The sequence below is a fragment of the Salvelinus alpinus genome, chromosome 3 (genome assembly GCF_045679555.1).
Source record: "Salvelinus alpinus chromosome 3, SLU_Salpinus.1, whole genome shotgun sequence".
NCBI classification, from domain to species: Eukaryota; Metazoa; Chordata; class Actinopteri; order Salmoniformes; family Salmonidae; genus Salvelinus; species Salvelinus alpinus.
Window position 1 is genome coordinate 65737891 of NC_092088.1, and position 25322 is coordinate 65763212.

Below are 25322 nucleotides of genomic sequence, written 5' to 3' on the forward strand. Positions count from 1 at the left end.
TGAGCGTAACCCCAAAATTAAGGACTTCTTAGCCAGCCCTACTCTGTTGTTTATGATTTTGTTGTCATGGAGGACTGATTGGGCTCGTTGATTAGAGTTTAAAAATAAATGCTGCGCTCATGGAATGGCATGCTTTGAGCACGACTGTAAGTGCTATTTACATGTGAAAAATGAATGCCATATGCTGCATTTGCTATAGGCCTATTGTTTAACTTTTTGTTGGTGACACTTTGATATCTTGATAGCTGTTTAAAGGGAAAATCCACAGATGAAACAACAACAAAACGGTCACCCCTCTGTTTTGTAAAAAGCTGAGGGATGGGCCTGGAGAAATGTAACCACTCTCAGATTAGACAGAGCTATGGATGCAAGGACTGACCATCCATCCATGATATCAAAATTATTGTTTTAACCATGTTATGAGGCTATACAGTGTTTGTTTACATTTACAATGTTTACAGACATTGGAGAAAAACAAGCTTATATTCTGGTTTCTCATGGAGTGTGACAGTTGAGCTAAGCTCATGAGGCATTTATAAGTTATATTTTTCAAGTATCAATGGATATGTGTGTGTATATACTGTACAGTTGAAGTCAGAAGTTTACATACACTTAGGTTGGAGTCATTAAAACTCGTTGTTCAACCACTCCACAAATTTCTTGTTAACAAAGTATACTTTTTGGAAACGTAAAACACCTGCCCCTGATTGAGAACCATATCAGGCTAATTGAACATGAACCCAACATAGAAACACATAACATAGAATGCCCACCCAGCTCACGTCCTGACCAACTAAACAAAGACAAAACAAAGGAAATAAGGTCAGGAACGTGACAATGACACAAGTAATTTTTCCAACAATTCTTTACAGACAGATTATTTCACTTATAATTCACTGTATCACAATTCCAGTGGGCCAGAAGTTTACATACACTAAGTTGACTGTGTGTTTAAACAGCTTGGAAATTATGTCATGGCTTTAGAAGCTTCTGATATGCTAATTGACATCGTTTGAGTCAATTGGAGGTGTACCTGTGGATGTATTTCAAGGCCTACCTTCAAACTCAGTGCCTTTTTGCTTGACATCATAGGAAAATTAAAGAAATCAGCCAAAACCTCAGAAAAAAATTGTAGACCTCCACAAGTCTGGTTCATCCTTGGGAGCAGTTTCCAAACGCCCGAAGGTCTCACATTCATCTGTACAAACAATAGTACGCAAGTATAAACACCATGGGACCACGCAGTCATCATACCACTCAGGAAGGAGACGCGTTCTGTCTCCTAGAGATGAACGTACTTGGTGCGAAAAGTGCAAATCAATCCCAGAACAACAGCAAAGGACCTTGTGAAGATGCTGGAGGAAACAGGTACAAAAGTATCTATATTTATATTCTAGATTTCACCCCATGTGTTCTGAAGCACCTCCCACAAATTGGATTGGCTTGATGGGCACTTCTTACATACCATACGGTCAAGCTGCTCCCACAACAGCTCATTAGGGTTGAAATCCGGTGACTGCTGGCCACTCCATTATAGACAGAAGACCAGCTGACTGCTTCTTCCCTAAATAGTTCTTGCATAGTTTGGAGCTGTGCTTTGGGTCATTGTCCTGTTGTAGGAGGAAATTGTCTCCAATTAAGCGCCGTCCACAGGGTATGGCATGGCTTTGCAAAATGGAGTGATAGCCTTTGAGCACTTTGAGATATCAACCGATGTAAGAAGGGCTATATAAATACATTTGATTTGATTTGATTCCTTTTTCAAGATCCCTCTTACCCTGTACAAATCTCCCACTTTATCACCACTAAAGCACCCCCAGACCATCACATTGCCTCCACCATGCTTGACAGATGGCGTCAAGCACTCCTCCAGCATCTTTTTATTCTGCGTCTCACAAATGTTCTTCTTTGTGACTCGAACACCTCAAACTTAGATTTGTCTATCCATAACACTTTTTTCCAATCTTCCTCTGTCCAGTGTCTTGTGTTCTTTTGCCCATATTAATATAACATTTTTATTGGCCAGTCTGAGAAATTGCTTTTTCTTTGCAACTCTGCCTAGAACGCCAACATCCCGGAGTCGTCTCTTCACTGTTGACGTTGAGACTGGTGTTTTGCGGGTACTATTAATGAAGCTATAATGAAGCTGCCAGTTGAGGACTTGTGAGGCGTCTGTTTCTCAAACTAGACACTCTAATGTACTTGTCCTCTTGCTCAGTTGTGCACCAGGGCCTCCCACTCCTCTTCTATTCTGGTTAGAGCCAGTTTGCGCTGTTCTGTGAAGGGAGTACTACACAGTGTTGTATGAGATCTTCAGTTTCTTGGCAATTTCTCACATGGAATAGCCTTCATTTCTCAGAACAAGAATAGACTGACGAGTTTCAGAAGACATTTCTTTGTTTCTGGCCATTTTGAGCCTGTAATCGAACCCACAAATGCTGATGCTCCAGATACTCAACTAGTCTAAAGAAGGCCAGTTTTATTGCTTCTTTAATCAGCACAACAGTTTTCAGCTGTGCTAACATAATTGAAAAGGGTTTTCTGATGATCAATTAGCCTTTTAAAAAGATAAACTTGGATTAGCTAACACAACGTGCCATTGGAACACAAGAGTGATGGTTGCTGATAATGGGCCTCTGTACGCCTATGTAGATATTCCATAAAAAAATCTGCAGTTTCCAGCCACAATAGTAATTTACAACGTTAACAATGTCTACACTGTATTTCTGATCAATTTGATGTTATTTTAAATGGACTACATTTTTTATTTTCTTTAAAAAACAAGGACATTTCTAAGTGACCCCAAACTTTTGAACGGTAGTATATATATAATTTATGTCCAAAAATGTATGTCGCAACTACAGGTTGCCCCTTTAAGTCTATCAAAGGTGTACGAGTTTTAACGTGTCCTTGAAGCCTATGGATTAAAAACAATTATCAGCATGAATTACATTGAGCAATAAAAGCCCCACTTTTATTCCATAGGCTGGGATCCGCACTGTACAGCTGTTGCAAGAGCGCATTTTTCACTGGCATTCAGCTGATTTAAAAAACAATGATTGATAGGCAGCTTAAACTTCTTGAAATCAACCATTATTGGGTTCAAATGCACATTGAGATTTGTGAGCAGCCATCCACAACATCGACAATCCGTAAGGCGCAATTAGCTAAATGAGAGCAGCAGTGTGATTCACATCAATGTGCTATGTAGATAACAATGATAAGTGATATCCTTATCGCCGTAGACTACACCACTTCTGTCATCCTTTACTCCAAGCTTTTTTAAAAAGTTGGATAATCTTTGGATGCCGACAGCAGTCATATCATTGGAAGACATAGCTTGGACTGTAGCCTACAAAAGCCTATTCCTAAACCCATTTGGTGTGTCATCATAGTGGTCTCTGACTTCTGGTCAGACTCGCTCAGGTGGAACAAACTTAAATTTGTGCCTTTTTTCAATGCTGATTTGAATGTCATTGAGAAAACAGAGAAGTATCAACAACCAAAAAATTCTCCTTTCTGAATTTAAAAGTAATCATCTAGTTTTTCAAAAGTATCTGTAATCTGACAATATTTATGCTGGTAATGTAACGGATTACAGTTGCCGTTTTTTGTAATCCGTTACGCCCCAACCCTGGTGGAGTACTATAGAAAATGGCAATTAAAAGGTTATTACTAAATTAGATAACACATGAATTACCTCTGACATGTCCAAGACGTGCACACTAATCTTCTCTGGGTTTCTGTCAACAAATAACTTGTGTTTTCCCTGTCTATTCATAGTGACATTTGAATTATAATGATACATTACATCATACAGGTTCATAATGCTTTGGGTGTTTTCACCTAAATGGAGCCTGATTAGCCACCTACATTAGCCACATCCACAATAAGCTACTCTACCTTATTATAGGCTTTCAAATGTCATGGCTTTCAAATAAGTTCAAGCCATTAAGAAAACACTCCCTACTATGTTTTCTTCATCCAGCTCATTCATCACGGCTGATGAAAAATTTCAAGACTCAGGCCTACTATTGTGTATAAAAAGTTGTTTCCTTGTCCAACATTCTCATTATTGATTAGACTTTGTTCGCCGCCTTATTATTAAAATAGTTCTCTACTGCATACATAATACTTCAAAGTTAAACTACTAACAGCATGCTATTTACCCATCAAGTGTTTGAATGTGAGCTGGTATATTTTGTTAAGAAGCTTTTCATCATGCAGCCTAGGTATTGTTACGTATAGCACACAAGAAGGATCGGGGATATCAAGAAAGAGCACTGTTGGCTTCAGATGGTTAACACTGTAAGTCAACATATTGTTTGAAAAAAATACTGTATATTTTAATATTTCATATCCTTTCTTTTGTAGGAGAGACCTTGCCCCTGGCCACATCAAACCAAATTATGGTGCGATTCACTGCAAAGAATGGTCCTTCTGCCAGAGGTTTCCACTTTGTTTACCAAGGTATGTGTACATACTGTAGCAATACATACACACACTCTGGTCACATGCGTGACAATTCCTCCCTGTTTTTACTCCTGTGGCAGTGGTTGTGTTTCTGGGGGTCCTGGAGGCCTCCTAAAGCCCTCCCACCCCAGGCACCAGAAGGTCTTATCTTCTGGTGTTATTGTTCTCATGGTTGTCAGGCTGTTCAGGGGGTTTGCCGTTATATCTCTTGCCCCATGGCAGCCTAGGGGGGCCAGTCCTCTAATCATTACAGCTGCGCAGGGAATGTAATGGGAAAAGGGATTTCTATCTGCATTACTGTAGTAGGCAAGGAGCAGAAGGGCTCACAACCTCCGTACAGATAGTGTTGAAAGTATGTTGAAAGTGTCATATCTAATATTCAAGGACTCCCTCTCTTGCATAATCAATAGAAAATGTCACACATGAATACATAAAACAGAAACCCACGTTTTATAAAACGTTTCTAGAATGGAGTACGAATTAACTTTTTTTTTACTCAATCTTTTTGGATTCAATAATTCCAATGATGTTTTTGGTGTCATTCCTACTTTATTTCAGTGTCAATTAGAGATTCTCTCCAGATGCAGATACTAGCCCACCCTTAGGACGCATCAAGCATTTTCTCTCTGTGAAAGTTGTAATAACTAAGCTGTGTGAATTACATGAACTTTTCAAACTTCTAGCTGACTTATAAAAATTGATGATCTCAGATCTTAATCTTTCATGAAGGAATTTGAGCACGTATACTGTACAGTGTTTGCCAGCGCATGCTTACTATGTCTGCAGTTTTCCTGCTTCACTGTTTGATGAAATACTCCCTGACAGTTAGGACAGTTTGTTTGGTACATGGAGGCATCCAAGTGATGATTGCAGAGCACTCTCTGCTCCTGTACAGATCTAGAAATATTAGACACAATATCAGCCCAACAGTTAAGGCCTCAAATATGGCACCAAGGTATACCACAGAGATTAAATAGTATTTGAATCATGTCTAGATGAAAACAGGCACAGCGCAAACCAAGCTATTATTCAGTTCAGGGACTTGAATTGAACCTAAAGTTTAAAAAAATGCTATGCATTAATGCTTTAATATAAAACAGTTTATGAGAACGCAGACTGTTTTGATAAGTAAAATCAAAAATTATTTCAAGTGCATTTTAAACCTCAACACACTTTACATCAAATAAAGTAAACAAGAGGAAGTAAAAATTATTAATAAAATAAAACTAAACACAGAGGATGTCTAACACAATCATTGATTAAAGGCCAGGCTAAAAAGGTTGTTTTTTAAATGTGATGTAAAAACCTCAATAGTGTCTGCCCCTCTTACCTGACAGGGCAAGCTGTTCCATAACTGAGGGGTTTTAATAGAGAACCTCTTTGGGTTTGCATCTAGGTACAATAAGCAGACCGGCTCCTTGGGAGCAGAGCGCACTCACTGGGTTGTATGGAACGAGCATGTCTGTCAGATAAGAGGGGGCAAGGCCATGCAGTGGTACATACTTGTTTTAATGTACTGTAGTACAGATTGTACCCAGTCATGTTTTGAATATCAGATATACATCTGGTTTCATTGTCATCTTCCATGCCTTGGTGTTCTAAATGTTCATGATTGAATAACAGTGGTAACACATGGTAATGCATTATTAATTCAGAATGCGTTAGCCACACATTTCAGGGTGGCAGGTAGCCTAGTGGTTAGAGCATTGGACTAGTAACCGAAAGGTTGCAAGATCAAATCCCTGAGCTGACAAGGTAAAAATATGTTGTTCTGCTCCTGAACAAGGCAGTTAACCCACTGTTCCTAGGCTGTCATTGAAAATAAGAATATGTTCTTAACTGACTTGCCTAGTTAAATAAAGGTAAAAAATACATATATGGCTGATGATTCATTTGGGTCAGTCTAAAAGGTCTCATATGTCCATAATGACAAATCATATGTCACTATCACATTTCCTGTGTTAACACACCTCTAAGTGTTAAAAACACTTTTCTTTGTAGCTGTTCCTCGCACCAGTGACACGCAGTGCAGCTCTGTCCCAGAGCCACGCTACGGCAGACGGATTGGGTCCGAGTTCTCCGCAGGCTCCGTTGTTCGCTTTGAGTGCAACCCAGGGTATTTGCTACAGGGATCCAAAGCCATCAAATGCAATGCGGTCCCCAACGCGCTAGCCCAGTGGAATGATACTGTGCCCTCTTGTGCTGGTAAGCCTCCTCAAAGCAGTCACATTTGTGGAGATTGATTTAAAGATGGATAAAAGTTGTTGTTAATAGACAATTCCACTACTTTTCAACCTCATATTAATTATATACGATCTGCGGTTAAAATAGACTTTAACTTTATATATTTATATATTCAATATGCAGTACCAGTCAAAAGTTTGTACACACCTATTCATTCAAAGGTTTTTCTTTATTTTCACTTTTTTCTACATTGTAGAATAATAGTGAAGACATCAAAACTATGAAATAACACATGGAATCATGTAGTAACCAAAAAAAAGTGTTAAATCAAAATATATTTTATATTTGAGATACTTCAAAGTAGCCACCCTTTGCCTTGATGACAGCTTTGCACACTCTTGGCATTCTCTCAACCAGCTTCATGAGGTTGTTACCTGGAATGCATTTCAATTAACAGGTGTGCCTTGTTAAAAGTTAATTTGTGGAATTTCTTTCCTTTTTAATGCGTTTGAGCCAATCAGTTGTGTTGATGATTCCATATGTGTTATTTTATAATTTTGATGTCTTCACTATTATTCTACAATGAGTATTAATGTGTCATTTTCACATATGTACAGTCGTGGCCAAAAGTTTTGAGAATGACAGAAATATTAATTTCCACAAAGTTTGCTGCTTCAGTGTCTTTAGATATTTTTGTCAGATGTTACTATGGAATACTGAAGTATACAGTGGGGCAAAAAAAGTATTTAGTCAGCCACCAATTGTGCAAGTTCTCCCACTTAAAAATATGAGAGAGGCCTGTAATTTTCATCATAGGTACACTTCAACTATGACAGACAAAATAAGAAAAAAAAATCCAGAAAATCACATTGTAGGATTTTTTAAAAATGTATTTGCAAATTATGGTGGAAAATAAGTATTTGGTCACCTACAAACAAGCAAGATTTCTGGCTCTCACAGACCTGTAACTTCTTCTTTAAGAGGCTCCTCTGTCCTCCACTCGTTACCTGTATTAATGGCACCTGTTTGAACTTGTTATCAGTATAAAAGACACCTGTCCACAACCTCAAACAGTCACACTACAAACTCCACTATGGCCAAGACCAAAGAGCTGTCAAAGGACACCAGAAACAAAATTGTAGACCTGCACCAGGCTGGGAAGACTGAATCTGCAATAGGCAAGCAGCTTGGTTTGAAGTAATCAACTGTGGGAGCAATTATTAGGAAATGGAAGACATACAAGACCACTGATAATCTCCCTCGATCTGGGATTCAAGATCTTGCTCCACGCAAGATCTCACCCCGTGGGGTCAAAAATCCCAGAACCACACGGGGGGACCTAGTGAATGACCTGCAGAGAGCTGGGACCAAAGTAACAAAGCCTACCATCAGTAACACACTACGCCGCCAGGGACTCAAATCCTGCAGTGCCAGACGTGTCCCCCTGCTTAAGCCAGTACATGTCCAGGCCCGTATGAAGTTTGCTAGAGAGCATTTGGATGATCCAGAAGAAGATTGGGAGAATGTCATATGGTCAGATGAAACCAAAATAGAACTTTTTGGTAAAAACTCAACTCGTCGTGTTTGGAGGACAAAGAATGCTGAGTTGCATCCAAAGAACACCATACCTACTGTGAAGCATGGGGGTGGAAACATCATGCTTTGGGGCTGTTTTTCTGCAAAGGGACCAGGACGACTGATCCGTGTAAAGGAAAGAATGAATGGGTCCATGTATCGTGAGATTTTGAGTGAAAACCTCCTTCCATCAGCAAGGGCATTGAAGATGAAACGTGGCTGGGTCTTTCAGCATGACAATGATCCCAAACACACCGCCCGGGCAACGAAGGAGTGGCTTCGTAAGAAGCATTTCAAGGTCCTGGAGTGGCCTAGCCAGTCTCCAGATCTCAACCCCATAGAAAATCTTTGGAGGGAGTTGAAAGTCCATGTTGCCCAGCAACAGCCCCAAAACATCACTGCTCTAGAGGAGATCTGCATGGAGGAATGGGCCAAAATACCAGCAACAGTGTGTGAAAACCTTGTGAAGACTTACAGAAAACGTTTGACCTCTGTCATTGCCAACAAAGGGTATATAACAAAGTATTGAGATAAACTTTTGTTATTGACCAAATACTTATTTTCCACCATAATTTGCAAATAAATTCATTAAAAATCCTACAATGTGATTTTCTGGATTTTTTTTTCTCATTTTGTCTGTCATATTTGACGTGTACCTATGATGAAAATTACAGGCCCCTCTCATCTTTTTAAGTGGGAGAACTTGCACAATTGGTGGCTGACTAAATACTTTTTTGCCCCACTGTAATTACAATCATTTCATAAGTGTCAAAGGCTTTTATTGACAATTACATGAAGTTGATGCAAAGAGTCAATATTTGCAGTGTTGACCCTTTTTTTCAAGACCTCTGCAATCTGCCCTGGCATGCTGTCAATTAACTTCTGGGCCACATCCTGACTGATGGCAGCCCATTCTTGCATAATCAATGCTTGGAGTTTGTCAGAATTTGTGGGGTTTTGTTTGTCCACCTGCCTCTTGAGGATTGACCAAAAGTTCTCAATGGGATTAAGGTCTGGGGAGTTTCCTGGCCATGGACCCAAAATATCGATGTTTTGTTCCCCGAGCCACTTAGTTATCACTTTTGCTTTATGGCAAGGTGCTCCATCATGCTGTAAAAGGCATTGTTTGTCACCAAACTGTTCCTGGGTGGTTGGGAGAAGTTGCTCTCGGAGGATGTGTTGGTACCATTCTTTATTCATGGCTGTGTTCTTAGGAAAAGTTGTGAGTGAGCCCACTCCCTTGGCTGAGAAGCAACCCCACACATGAATGGTCTCAGGATGCTTTACTGTGTTGGCATGACACAGGACTGATAGTAGCGCTCACCTTGTCTTCTCCGGACAAGCTGCTGCCATTCCTGAGCAAGCTCTGTACTGGTGGTGCCCCGATCCCGCAGCTGAATCAACTTTAGGAGACAGTCCTGGCGCTTGCGGGACTTTCTTGGACGCCCTGAAGCCTTGTTCACAACAATTGAACCGCTCTCCTTGAAGTTCTTGATGATCCGATAAATGGTTGATTTAGGTGCAATCTTACTGGCAGCAATATCCTTGCCTGTGAAGCACTTTTTGTGCAAAGCAATGATGACGGCACGTGTTTCCTTGTAGGTAACCATGGTTGACAGAGGAAGAACAATGATTCCAAGCACCACCCTCCTTTTGAAGCTTCCAGTCTGTTTTTCGAACTCAATCAGCATGACAGAGTGATCTCCAGCCTTGTCCTCGTCAACACTCACACCTGTGTTAATGAGAGAATCACTGACATGATGTCAGCTGGTCCTTTTGTGGCAGGGCTGAAATGCAGTGGAAATGTTTTTTGGGGATTCAGTTCATTTGCATGGCAAAGAGGGACTTTACAATTAATTGCAATTCATCTGATCACTCTTCATAACATTCTGGAGTATATGCAAATTGCCATCATACAAATTGAAAATTAATATTTGTGTCATTCTCAAAACTTTTGGCCACGACTGTAGACTCCAGTATGGTGCTTGAGATTATTAATTACTACAAAACGTAAGAATGCACCGTTTTCACATATTTAGACATAAGGTGCTGGAAATAATGATGAATATGAGGTTGAAATGTGGTGGAATTTCTCTTTAAGAACATACAGAATATGTAATAGATATGTCATTATTTTTACATTGGTAAGTTACCATAAACACACTAAGATATTGGTGAGTGAGGTGATTCTTTAGTCACAATAATGTTCTGCATAGAAATGATTCAAATTTACCCTGGTTGTCTTGTCTCACCATGTGTACAGGAACCTGGCATGTGCCCCATTCAGTGTGATTTTAATTTCCCCTCTGTTTCGCTCCCCAGTTCCATGCAGCGGTAATCTGACAGAGAGAAGAGGCACAATCCTCTCCCCGGAATTCCCAGAACCCTATGGGAACAGCTTGAACTGTGTGTGGAAAATCATTGTCACCGAAGGAGCTGGGATTCAGGCAAGTACAAAAGGGTCAGGTTTGAACTCATCAAAAGCAATAAGTTCCTCTGACAGAGAGAAGATAGGGAAAATGTATTTTGAGTGACAGGCTGTAGCAAATATTAACCGCCAGTCATCCTACTGAGAAGAAAATAAAATTAGACTGGCTACGTAGGTTTAAATTTGACCTGCTGCCAACAGAAGTAGTTTAAAAGCACACAAAAAACAGCTGAATTACTATCGCTATTGATCGTGCCACAATGAGAACAACTTTTTTTCTGAAAATTTTCTTACAAAGGAACAGTATAAAACCTGGGTTTATGTTTATAATGCTTTAGCAGGAAAGAAAACTTCCCCTCAATAAAAAACACCAGTCTCTCAACTAACCATCACAAATTCTTGTCCTTTCAGAGAGAAGACAGGTACATCATTTTTGTCACTCTATTTATTTTCATTTATTTTGCAGATCCAGGTGATCAGCTTTGCCACCGAGCACAATTGGGATTCCTTGGAAATCTATGATGGACGGGACATGACAGCTCCTAAACTTGGAAGCTTTTCAGGTGGAAATTGGATCACTTAATCACGCATTGAACCGCAAGTTTCCCCTTCATTCTATCTGAGAGATCATATCTGTGTGCAATATAATACTTCTTCCGAATTAGGTTTCATGTGTTCTACAGAATTCTTACAGGCCTTTAATTTTGAAGACCACAGTAAAATGAAATCCACTCATTTTTATCTTCCGTAGTTCCTCCAGGGGACTGAACATTGATTTGGCTCCAATACTTTTCTGTGCCATCTTGTACACAGCAGACCAATGTCCCTATTTTACATTTAACATTTACATTTAAGTCATTTAGCAGACGCTCTTATCCAGAGCGACTTACAAATTGGTGCATTCACCTTATGATATCCAGTGGAACAACCACTTTACAATAGTGCATCTAACTCTTTTAAGGGGGGGGGGGGGTTAGAAGGATTACTTTATCCTATCCTAGGTATTCCTTAAAGAGGTGGGGTTTCAGGTGTCTCCGGAAGGTGGTGATTGACTCCGCTGACCTGGCGTCGTGAGGGAGTTTGTTCCACCATTGGGGTGCCAGAGCAGCGAACAGTTTTGACTGGGCTGAGCGGGAACTGTACTTCCTCAGAGGTAGGGAGGCGAGCAGGCCAGAGGTGGATGAACGCAGTGCCCAAGTAAATTTTCATGTTGGATGACTAACAGTATCAGCTCCAGAGACCTTTTGAGATCCAGTTGGCTGTCATCTTGGCCTTCATTGCCTCTATGTTAATTCTAGTAACAGCGTTCCCACAATTGAACAGCTGTGTATGCTATCTAATGAAGATTTTGAATGCTATGGCTGTATTAGGCATGATCAGTGATACATATGGGCCTTATTAAAATAGAAAATAGAGGGCACTTCCCCTGTCTGGCAAATGTTTGGGTTTATCAATCTTGACTAGATCCACTAGTTCATGATTTTCAGTGTGTGTACGTCATTTTAAATGAGTCAGTAAGCGAGGCCAGTTGGGGAAGAAGCTAATGATTGACATCTACATTGGGGACAGTTGGGAACTCAGCAACCCTGAACTCACATGCCTGGTGCACCAGTGGGCGGAGGGTGTCTTGACTTAAGTCTGTCCTCCTTTAGCCTAACCCGATCATGCTAAATGAGAACTGATAGGTGTTAGCCCAGTGGGCGTGTTAAACTGTGGGAGATTTCCATGGCAGGTTTAAAGTTCTCAAGATTTCCTATCTTTGGCCTTTTAGGATGTACTCCTGTGGGTCAAAACTACACATCCTTAGATGTAAATTGTGGATGTGAGAATGGGTGCAAAAATATAATAATAATAATAATAATAATAATAAATAAAATATATATATACAGTACCAGTCAAAAGTTCGGACACACCTACTCATTCAAGGGTTTTTCTTTATTTGACTATTTTCTGCATTGTAGAATTATAGTGAAGGCATCAAAACTATGAAATAACACAAATATAATCATGTAGTAAGCAAAAAAGTGTTAAAGAAATCAAATATATTTTATATTTGAGATTCTTCAAAGTAGCCACCCTTTGCCTTGATTACAGCTTTGCACACTCTTGGCATTCTCTGAACCAGCTTCACCTGGAATGCTTTTCCCCCCACATATGCTGAGCACTTGTTGGCTGCATTTCCTTCACTCTGCAGTCCAACTCATCCCAAACCATCTCAATTGAGTTGATGTCGGGTAATTGCGGAGGCCAGGTCATCTTATGCCACACTCCATCACTCTCCTTCTTGGTCAAATAGCAATTACACAACCTGGAGGGTTGTTGGGTCATTGTCCTGTTGAAAAACAAATGATAGTCCCACTACGCACAAACCAGATGGGATGGCGTATCGCTGCAGAATGCTGTGGTTTCTATGCTGGTTAAGTATGCCTTGAATTTTAAATAAATCACTGAGAGTGTCACCAGCAAAGCACCCCCACACCATAACAACTCCTCCTCCATGCTTCACGGTGGGAACCACACATGCGGAGATCATCCGTTCACCTACTCTGTGTCTCACAAAGTGGTTGGAACCAAAATTCTCATTTGGACTCATCAGACCAAAGGACAGATTTCCACCGGTCTAATGTTCATTGCTCGTGTTTCTTGGCCCAAGCAAGTCTCTTCTTTTTATTGGTGTCCTTTAGTAGTGGTTTCTTTGCAGGAAATCGACCATGAAGGCCTGATTCACACAGTCTCCACTGAACAGTTGATGTTGAGATGTGTCTGTTACTGTTGCATTTATTTGTGCTGCAATTTCTGAGGCTGGTAACTCTAATGAACTTATTTTCTGCAGCAGAGGTAACTCTGGGTCTTCCTTTCCTGTGGCGGTCCTCATGAGAGCCAGTTTTATCATAGCGCTTGATGGTTTTTGCGACTGCACTTGAAGAAACTAACATTTCTTGAGATGTTACGTATTGACTGACCTTTATGTCTTAAAATAATGATGGACTGTTTCTCTTTTCTTATTTGAGCTGTTCTTGCCATAATATGGACTTGGTCTTTTACCAAATAGGGCTATCTTCTGTATACCATACCTACCTTGTCACAACACAACTGATTGTCTCAAACGCATTAACAAGGAAAGAAATTCCACAAATTAACTTTTAACAAGGCACACCTGTTAATTGAAATGCATTCCAGGTGACTACCTCATGAAGCTGGATGAGAGAATGCCAAGAGTGTGCAAATCTGTCATCAAGGCAAAGGGTGGCTACTTTGAAGTATCTCAAATATAGAAAATAGTACAAATAAAGAAAAACCCTTGAATGAGTAGGTGTGTCCACATTTTTGACTGGTATATATATGCCACTCGCACTTGATCCCTCCCACTAGCACTGACTTTGCTGATAGCTACTTCATTACTATAACTGAGGAAATGTGGTTGTCCTACCTAGCTATCTTAAAATGAATGCACTAACTGTAAGTTGCTCTGGATAGAGCAACTCCAAAACTGACTAAAATGTACATGTAAAATGTGCATATCTGTTAGCCTGGTCTCCCCAGCAGGAGAGTAAGAAGGGAGTCTTCTGCAGGGGGAATGGGGGATTAACCTTTTTTTGTACCTCCCAATGGAGATTCATGTGCCCATGTCTCAAACAATGCCTTCTACAAGCCTGTAATGAACTCTGCTAGTGTCATGACAACAGGCTTTCCAAAGGTCAGGCAACTATGGAGTTCAGTTGCTGGAACAGAGCAAATGGACTGGCATCAAACACATGGAAATTATGTGTTTGATGTATTTGATACCATTCCTCCTATTCCACTCCAGCCATTACCACGAGCCCATCCTCCCAATTTAAGGTGCCACCAACCTCCTGTGATGGAGTTGTGTGTGCTTTAAGGCAAAGTGTTTATGCCCAGATCTCATGCTGAATATATTGGTTCACTTTCCACCACCGAAAAAAGGTTGTCTGGCCCATCTTGCGAATTAATAAATAATGATGCCAGAGAGCACCTGGTTACAGGTGCGTAAGAATCTGAAGGAAAATACAATGCTAATTTGGCTCCATTTTGAACTTGGTTCTCCAGATGGCACAGCCACTGAGTCATCTCTAACACTGGTGAAATATCTCCAAATCAGCAATCAGTGACATTAGGAGGGGATAAGAGAGAGGGGAGGGGTGAAGGCCGTATTGTGTGCGATGACACATTAAGATGCACAGTTTCCTCCATCGTTGTGTGGTCCGCCATTACATCCTTGACACCCTCACCCATTATAATCAGGCTTTTCATTCTACTTTTAGTAACAAATCCATTAGGATAATTCTCTTAATTAAACTTTCAAAAATGCTTTGTGTTCTCTGTCTCCCTTTGCATGATGTATCATATAGGATTAATCACACTTCATCAAATACCAATTCAATTACAATTGAATGAGTTATGTTTTTTAGTTTACCTCTATTTTTACCACTATCACCTATTACCACTATTAACAGTGGTCTGTAAAACGTGCAAATAATGAGGATATGCTGTTGAAAAATTGGTAGGTAAAGATAGGTAAAGATCAAGACAAAGGTGATGATCGTGGACTACAGGAAAAGGAGGGCTGAGCACTCCCCCATTCTCATCGACGGGCTGTAGTGGAGCAGATTGAGAGCTTCAAGTTCCTTGGTGTCTACATCACCAACAAACTTTCATGGTCCAAACACACCAAGACAGTAGTGAAGAGGGCACGACAATGCCTATTCGCCCTCAGGAGACTGAAAAGATTTGGCATGGGTCCTTGGATCCTCAAAACGTTCTACAGCTGCACCATCGAGAGCATCCTGACTGGTTGCATCACCGCCTAGTATAGGATCTGCTCTGCCTCCGACTGCAAGGCGCTACAGAGGGTAGTACGTACGGCCCAGTACGTCACTGGGACCAAGCTTCCTGCCATCCAGGACCTCTATACTAGGCGGTGTCAGAGGAAGGCCCTAAAAATTGTCAAAGACTCCAGCCACCGTAGTCATAGACTGTTCTCTCTGCTACCGCACTGCTAGCGGTACCGGAGCAACACGTCTAGGTCCAAAAGGCTTCTTAACAGCTTCTACCCCCAAGCCATAAGACTGCTGAACAGTTAATCAAATGGCAGCTATTTGCATTGACCCCCTCCTTTTTCTACGCTGCTTATTATCTATGCATAGTCACTTTACCCCTACCTGCATGTACATATCTCAATTACCTCGACTAACCTGTCCCCCCACACATTGACTCGGTACCGGTACCCCCTGTATACAGTGAGGGAAAAAAGTATTTGATCCCCTGCTGATTTTGTACGTTTGCCCACTGACAAAGAAATGATCAGTCTATAATTTTAATGGTAGGTTTATTTGAACAGTGAGAGACAGAATAACAACAAAAAAATCCAGAAAAACGCATGTCAAAAATGTTATAAAATGATTTGCATTTTAATGAGGGAAATAAGTATTTGACCCCCTCTCAATCAGAAAGATTTCTGGCTCCCAGGTGTCTTTTATACAGGTAACGAGCTGAGATTAGGAGCACACTCTTAAAGGTGTTACCTGTATAAAAGACACCTGTCCACAGAAGCAATCAATCAATCAGATTCCAAACTCTCCACCATGGCCAAGACCAAAGAGCTCTCCAAGGATGTCAGGGACAAGATTGTAGACCTACACAAGGCTGGAATGGGCTACAAGACCATCGCCAAGCAGCTTGGTGATAAGGTGACAACAGTTGGTGCGATTATTCGCAAATGGAAGAAACACAAAAGAACTGTCAATCTCCCTCGGCCTGGGGCTCCATGCAAGATCTCACCTCGTGGAGTTGCAATGATCATAAGAACGGTGAGGAATCAGCCCAGAACTACACGGGAGGATCTTGTCAATGATCTCAAGGCAGCTGGGACCATAGTCACCAAGAAAACAATTGGTAACACACTACGCCGTGAAGGACTGAAATCCTGCAGCGCCCGCAAGGTCCCCCTGCTCAAGAAAGCACATATACATGCCTGTCTGAAGTTTGCCAATGAACATCTGAATGATTCAGAGGACAACTGGGTGAAAGCGTTGTGGTCAGATGAGACCAAAATGGAGCTCTTTGGCATCAACTCAACTCGCCGTGTTTGGAGGAGGAGGAATGCTTCCTATGACCCCAAGAACACCATCCCCACCGTCAAACATGGAGGTGGAAACATTATGCTTTGGGGGTGTTTTTCTGCTAAGGGGACAGGACAACTTCACCGCATCAAAGGGACGATGGACGGGGCCATGTACCATCAAATCTTGGCTGAGAACCTCCTTCCATCAGCCAGGGCATTGAATATGGGTTGTGGATGTGTTTTCCAGCATGACAATGACCCAAAACACACGGCCAAGGCAACAAAGGAGTGGCTCAAGAAGAAGCACATTAAGGTCCTGGAGTGGCCTAGCCAGTTTCCAGACCTTAATCCCATAGAAAATCTGTGGAGGGAGCTGAAGGTTCGAGTTGCCAAACGTCAGCCTCGAAACCTTAATGACTTGGAGAAGATCTGCAAAGAGGACTGGGACAAAATCCCTCCTGAGATGTGTGCAAACCTGGTGGCCAACTACAAGAAACGTCTGACCTCTGTGATTGCCAATAAGGGTTTTGCCACCAAGTACTAAGTCATGTTTTGCAGAGGGGTCAATACTTATTTCCCTCATTAAAATGCTAATCAATTTATAAAATTTTTGACATGTGTTTTTCTGGATTTTTTTGTTGTTATTCTGTCTCTCACTGTTCAAATAAACCTACCATTAAAATTATAGACTGATAATTTCTTTGTCAGTGGGCAAACGTACAAAATCAGCAGGGGATCAAATACCTTTTTCCCTCACTGTATAGCCTCGTTATTGTTATTTTATTGTTGCACTTTCTTTTTTTAATTTTTTTAAATATTTTCTTAAAACTGCATTGTTGGTTATGGGCTTGTAAGTAAGTAAGCATTTCACAGTAAGCTCTACTACACCTGTTGTATTCGGCACGTGACAAATACAGTTTGATTTGATTTAAATGTGAAATTTGTTGACAAAGTCTCTGTCCAATTACTCTAGCTGCTGTCGTTGCATAGTTTGGTATTCCTAGACTGGAATATGAATAACAGATTGTGGCTTTAATGACTTGCTGTAAATACTTACATTTGAAGCATGATTAATTTGTGATTGATGGAAATATAGGGCTCCGAAGTTGCTCATTTACTGTTGCCGTCCCTAGATAGGGACAGTTTGTCTGGATACTTTTCTCATTCTGTGGCTCTGGCATTTATTGATGGTTTTGCTTCATCATGTTTAGAGATGAATGCCCAGTGGTTAATGTTGATATTTTTTTTAATTGTACTTCATGATTGGTTTTCCTTGTAAACATTTCAACCAAATGAGCCATAATTACAAAAATAAATTTACCCTGCTTCCTGGCTGAAAGTTCACATCAAGAATTTCTTAAATCATAGCACGGTTCTAGACTCCCTAATCACATGTACATTCTAAGTATGCCAGATTTAATCCCACAAAATACATTTTAAGCTCATGTGATTTATCTGACAAGCTCTATAAATGCTGGAGATGCCTGTCTCACTAATATATATGATGGACCTCTGAATAGCTGGACAGTGGATGAGCTCTACGGAGCTGTCAAACTTAATCCCAAAATGATTAGTCAAGTCATTCAAGCGTAAAGAAGCATTTTACAGACCCCAATCATCAACATAATGGACTATTTTATACCGTCCCGTTCTTCTACTGCCATGCTATGCTGGATCCCATTACATTACAGAAGCCCATTGCAAAGTGGGTGGCTCACTAACATGATTTGCAGGTGACCATATGTTAATATCTATCAAGTCAGTATTTTCCATGAGAGCTTTATTATTTAATCAGATTAATTAATGTGACTGAATATAAACGTTGTTCGTATTTGGTCAGTCAACAGTTTGTCATGAGTGAGTAAAGGGTATTTTGCCATCTCATAGCATAACTCTAAAACCTGTGAAGATGGCTCGAATGGAGGATAAACATGTCATATGTTTGACATTGTTGAAAAGCATAACAATTTTTGTTTTCTTTAACTACAGTGGGGCAAAAAAGTATTTAGTCAGCCACCAATTGTGTGTAACGTTCGTTCTCCTCCTCGTCTGAGGAGGAGCATGGATCGGACCAAAACGCAGCTTGTGTAGAATACATGATGAATTTATTTAAACAAGACGAACACAAAGCACACTTGAGAAATTACAAAACAATAAACGACGTAGACCGACCTGAACATGAGAACTTACAGAACACGAAGAACGCACGAACAGGAACAGACTAGACAAACGAAACAGTCCCGTGTGGTACATACACTGACACGGAAGACAATCACCCACAAACAAACGGTGTGAACAGCCTACCTTAATATGGTTCTCAATCAGAGGAAACGTCAAACACCTGCCCCTGATTGAGAACCATATAAGCCTAATTAACAATGAACCTAAACAAGAAACAAATAACATAGACTGCCCACCCAGCTCACGTCCTGACCAACTAAACAAAGCTAAACAAAGGAAAATAAGGTCAGGAACGTGACATTGTGCAAGTTCTCCCACTTAAAAAGATGAGAGAGGCCTGTAATTTTCATCATAGGTACACTTCAACTATGACAGACAAAATGAGAAAAAAAAATCCAGAAAATCACATTGTAGGATTTTTAATGAATTTATTTGCAAATTATGGTGGAAAATAAGTATTTGGTCACCTACAAACAAGCAAGATTTCTGGCTCTCACAGACCTGTAACTTCTTCTTTAAGAGGCTCCTCTGTCCTCCACTCGTTACCTGTATTAATGGCACCTGTTTGAACTTGTTATCAGTATAAAAGACACCTGTCCACAACCTCAAACAGTCACACTCCAAACTCCACTATGGCCAAGACCAAAGAGCTGTCAAAGGACACCAGAAACAAAATTGTAGACCTGCACCAGGCTGGGAAGACTGAATCTGCAATAGGTAAGCAGCTTGGTTTGAAGAAATCAACTGTGGGAGCAATTATTAGGAAATGGAAGACATACAAGACCACTGATAATCTCCCTCGATCTGGGGCTCCACGCAAGATCTCACCCCGTGGGGTCAAAATGATCACAAGAACGGTGAGCAAAAATCCCAGAACCACACGGGGGGACCTAGTGAATGACCTGCAGAGAGCTGGGACCAAAGTAACAAAGCCTACCATCAGTAACACACTACGCCGCCAGGGACTCAAATCCTGCAGTGCCAGACGTGTCCCCCTGCTTAAGCCAGTACATGTCCAGGCCCGTATGAAGTTTGCTAGAGAGCATTTGGATGATCCAGAAGAAGATTGGGAGAATGTCATATGGTCAGATGAAACCAAAATAGAACTTTTTGGTAAAAACTCAACTCGTCGTGTTAGAAGGACAAAGAATGCTGAGTTGCATCCAAAGAACACCATACCTACTGTGAAGCATGGGGGTGGAAACATCATGCTTTGGGGCTGTTTTTCTGCAAAGGGACCAGGACGACTGATCCGTGTAAAGGAAAGAATGAATGGGTCCATGTATCGTGAGATTTTGAGTGAAAACCTCCTTCCATCAGCAAGGGCATTGAAGATGAAACGTGGCTGGGTCTTTCAGCATGACAATGATCCCAAACACACCGCCCGGGCAACGAAGGAGTGGCTTTGTAAGAAGTATTTCAAGGTCCTGGAGTGGCCTAGCCAGTCTCCAGATCTCAACCCCATAGAAAATCTTTGGAGGGAGTTGAAATTCCGTGTTGCCCAGCAACAGCCCCAAAACATCACTGCTCTAGAGGAGATCTGCATGGAGGAATGGGCCAAAATACCAGCAACAGTGTGTGAAAACCTTGTGAAGACTTACAGAAAACGTTTGACCTCTGTCATTGCCAACAAAGGGTATATAACAAAGTATTGAGATAAACTTTTGTTATTGACCAAATACTTATTTTCCACCATAATTTGCAAATAAATTCATAAAAAATCCTACAATGTGATTTTCTGGATTTTTTTTCTCATTTTGTCTATCATAGTTGAAATATGATATGATGAAAATTACAGGCCTCTCTCATCTTTTTAAGTGGGAGAACTTGCACAATTGGTGGCTGACTAAATACTTTTTTGCCCCACTGTATGTCAAAGAACTTGTGAGCTGGGGTTTGAACATAATATATAAAAGCCTGCTAGTGAACTGGTTTATCAACAGAATTTGTTACTGTATCTTTAAACTGCCCAGGGGAGTTTCAACATTTCTTTATTAAACTGACCAATGCCGAAGACACCAGAGATGTATTGCTATTATAAAGTTTGATACAAGTGATGAATGACACTGTTTCAGGTTATATAACAACAGACTCTTTTTCAACAGCATGTTTGCTTACACATAGTGAACATTATGTTCTGATTTTTAGCAGCCTGAGCCAAAGGATATCATCCCAAAACAAAGGATATCACTCATTAATTACTCTACCACCCCGATAGACTCCTGTGAGCTCTGTAGACATTTTTAAAGGCATCCTTGAGAGGAAGTTGCCGCCCCTATTTCGACGTAATTCCTGTCCTAGAGAGGAAATGCTTGTTTAGGTTCTACCTCCGAAGAATGACGTATGGCTCCTAATACATATTCGCGAATTGGGGATGGAAACGTGGTGATTTCCACGTGAAGTGGAGAAAAAACACTAGGGCACTGACAGTTGTCAGTGTAGCTAGCTAGAATGCTAACCTTATCTAGCTAGCTAACTATAGGTACTGTAACTGCCAAAATAAATGAAACACCAACATAAAGTGTATTAATAGGGCGTTGGACCACCATGAGCTGCCAGACAGCTTCAATGCACCTTGGCATAGATTCTACAGGTGTTTGGAACTCTATTGAAAGGATGCGACACCATTTTCCATGAGAAATTCCATCATTTGTTATCAAATCACATGGTTAGCAGATGTTAATGCGAGTGTAGCGAAATGCTTGTGGTATTTTGTTGGTGGTGGTGGAAAACGCTGTCACAGGCCGCTCCAGAATCTCCCATAAGTGTTCAATTGGGTTGAGATCTGGTGTTGGTGACTGACACACACACACACACACACACACACACACACACACACACACACACACACACACACACACACACACACACACACACACACACACACACACACACACACACACACACACACACACACGCACAACCTTTAAACCCCCTATGCTTCTTTGAGACCCCTCTTTCAAAGTCACTGAGATCTCTTCTTCTAGCCATGGTAGCCAAAATAATGGGCATTTTTATACATGACCCTAAGCATGGTGGGATGTTAATAGCAAAATTAACTCAGGAACCACACTTGTGTGGAAGCACCTTCTTTCAACATACTTTGTATCCCTCATTTACTGAAGTGTTTCCTTTATTTTGGCAGTTACATGTAACCTGTATTTTGCTAACCTTATCTAGCTAGCTAATGTTATCTGTTGTTGCTAAGTTTTTTTTAATACACCGTATTAAAAAATAATTGCCAGCTGGCTAGGCTGGTTCTGGAGCTGGATTTGTCATAAGCATTTTGGGGAAACTTTGCAACAGATGGATAGGGAAACCAATATATTTGACATCTATTGTTATCTCCAAATTTCTTCCATAAATTGTGGCCACGAATCCACCTTAGAAATAGTTTGAAAGAATACAATGAAGCTCCAGTAATATGGATAAGTATTGAACAGTTTGTGATAGAGACATGCTTTTCTACATTGTAATGGACATGGTGCAACCTTTGGTTGGCTGCTGGAGGCTGCGGTACAGCAAAGCCAAGTTAGCCCATGCTCATCGTTCTCACAGGGGAAGTAGAATGATAGGCTACAAGAAATGTACTCATGATGAACGCCGCAAATGATACACTACATGACCAAAAGTATGTGGACACCTTCTCATCGAACATCTCATTCCAAAATCATGGGCATAAATATGGGGTTGGTCCCTCCTTTGCTATAACAGCCTCCACTCTTTTGGGAAGGCTTTGGAACTAAGGGGCCTAGCCCGAACCATCAAAAACAGCTCCAGACCAATATTCCTCCTCCACCAAACTTTAAAGTTGGCACTATGTATTCAGGCAAGGAGCATTCTCCTGGCATCCGCCAAATCCAGATTCATCCGTGGGATTGCCAGATGGTGAAGCGTGATTTATCACTCCAATGGCGGCGAGCATACACCACTCAAGCTAACGCTTGGCATTGCGCATGATGATCTTAGGCTTGTGTGTGGCTGCTCGGCCATGGAAACCCATTTCACGAAGCTCCCGACGAACAAGGGGTGTGAATATTTTCTGAAGGCACTGTATAGAGGTGCAAAAACAAGTTTGCACCTCCTATTTTTATATGCTTCATGGCTCAGGAGCTCAAGTGGATGTTGAAAGGCTATTTGGCTCAGCTCAATCATGACTCGTGAAGAGGAAGAACATTGCAGATGTTTCTGATTAATTAACAATGCCATGCTGGTGGGTGGTAACTTTGAAATAAAACCCAGCCCTGAAACGAAACGTAGTCAGATAAGTATTTGCATGTCATCTCATAGGAAAAGACATTGCATTGACACGGATTTCCATGCATTTTCCACATCAAGCTCAAATGTATCATACTTTGACTAAAACAATGACTTATTGACTAAAATCGTTGCGCAACATCATGGGTAAGCTCTGGGCATTGTCTTTCAGCAGTTGTGGGTGTTTAAATTGTACTTTTCCCCTAACAGTGGTCAGATGGTTGACTGCCCCTTGGAAGCCTTTGCCTGACTAACCGGTGTCTGTATGTAGCCTCGCTACTTTTATAGCCTCGCTACTGTATATAGCCTGTCTTTTTACTGCTGTTTCATTTCATTACTTACCTATTGTTCACCTAATACCTTTTTTGCACTATTGGTTAGAGCCTGTAAGTAAGCATTTCACTGTAAGGTCTACACCTGTTGTATTCGGCGCACGTGACAAATAAACTTTGATTTGATTTGATGAGAGCTCTCCCCTGGGAGATCAGTTCTTGCTGAAGATCAGCGATAAACTTCAATGGCCACTGCCTGTCAGAATTTATCAGCATATTTTGGATTTCTCTTCCTCCCTTTCCCATTTGTTTCCTTTGGTTGACTTCCAAAAAGGATTGTATTTTATAAAGGAGGAAAAAAGTCCATAGAATAGCAAACAGCTGTTCACCTTATTCTGTTTTGGCAATCAATATAAACTGTAGTCATTTGACAAACCAATCCTCAAGAGAACATCCATATATAATCAGTAGTGCAAATGGACTTCTTTCAACAGTGAGATGAAAGTGGATTTCTTCTGTGATGCATTTCAGGTACAACTGCTCCAGCCTTGCTGAATAGTACCTCCAACCAGCTCTACCTTCACTTCCAGAGTGATATCAGTGTTGTTGCCGCTGGATTCCACCTTGAGTACAAAAGTGAGTACAGTGTGTCTCATTTTAAAACGTTAATTATCTCCATACCCTCTGCCACGGTGAAGAAAAAAAAGGAATCCACAATATGTCCCCTTTGCAAATTACATTTTGCTTAAACACTCTCTATCGCTCTCCCTCCCCCCTCTCTCTCTCTCTGTGCATCCTTGTTTATAACAAGGATGTAGTGGGTATGTAGTAGCATCACCTACAGTGCAGTTAAAAATATCATGATCAAAAACTCTCAACAAGACATTTTACTTTTTTATGTCCAGAATTAAGAAGCTCTGGGTGAGGTTTGTGCATTTTCAACATATGTAAAAGCTTAAGAAAAGTAACCAAAGCTGTCATCATAGTTGGCATTCTGTCCACCTGTCTATTAACTCACTACTGTAGCCTACTGAGTAAGACTGATTTGAATACAGTAACCTGTCTAAGGGAAAATGATAGCCTTCGGAAGGTTGTCAGCTTGCCTTTGGATGCCATCCCTCTCAACTACTTTCACTCAGACAACAAAAGACAGTAGACCAAAGAATTGCCCCCTCTTGAATCTCTACTGTGCTGTATAAACCAATGTACTTTAGCAGGATCAAATAATACATCATCTACACATACACAGACCCTTGTTGCTAGATGAAGTGCCAACCTTTTTACAACATAACGACAAGTGCATTACAACCGAAATGTTGTTAACCCAAAAATAAATACAAAGAAAACTGGCCGATTTAAAATCTGATGTCTCCACCTTTTACCGTTGCCTCTTAGATCGGTTGGAACCAGATTTTAACCGCTGCCTCTTAGATCAGTTGGAGACATATTTTTACCACTGCCTCTTAGATGGGTTGGAGACAGATTTTTACCACTGCCTCAGATGGGTTGGAGACAGACTTTTACCTCTGCCTTTTAGATGGGTTGGAGACAGATTTTTACCTCTGCCTTTTAGATGGGTTGGAGACCGATTTTTACCACTGCCTTTTAGATGGGTTGGAGACATATTTTTACCACTGACTCTTAGATGGGTTGAAGACAGATTTTTACCTCTATCTTTTAGATGGGTTGGAGACATATTTTTACCACTGACTCTTAGATGGGTTGAAGACAGATTTTTACCTCTATCTTTTAGATGGGTTGGAGACAGATTTTTACCTCTGCCTTTTAGATGGGTTGGAGACCTATTTTTACCACTGACTCTTAGATGGGTTGGAGACATATTTCTACCACTGACTCTTAGATGGGTTGG

At 40.8% G+C, this 25322-nt stretch overlaps 1 protein-coding gene across 1 annotated transcript in view; it reads left to right on the plus strand.

Annotated features, from left to right (window-relative positions):
• The window catches only part of LOC139571177 (CUB and sushi domain-containing protein 1-like), a 572617-nt gene that overhangs the window by 470611 nt on the left and 76684 nt on the right, over positions 1–25322 (plus strand). The window contains exons 33-37 of the mRNA XM_071393795.1: positions 4375–4470; positions 6475–6678; positions 10555–10679; positions 11127–11223; positions 23984–24088. Of these exons, the coding sequence (XP_071249896.1) occupies positions 4375–4470; positions 6475–6678; positions 10555–10679; positions 11127–11223; positions 23984–24088 (627 nt within the window). The remainder of the gene's footprint in view (positions 1–4374; positions 4471–6474; positions 6679–10554; positions 10680–11126; positions 11224–23983; positions 24089–25322) is intronic.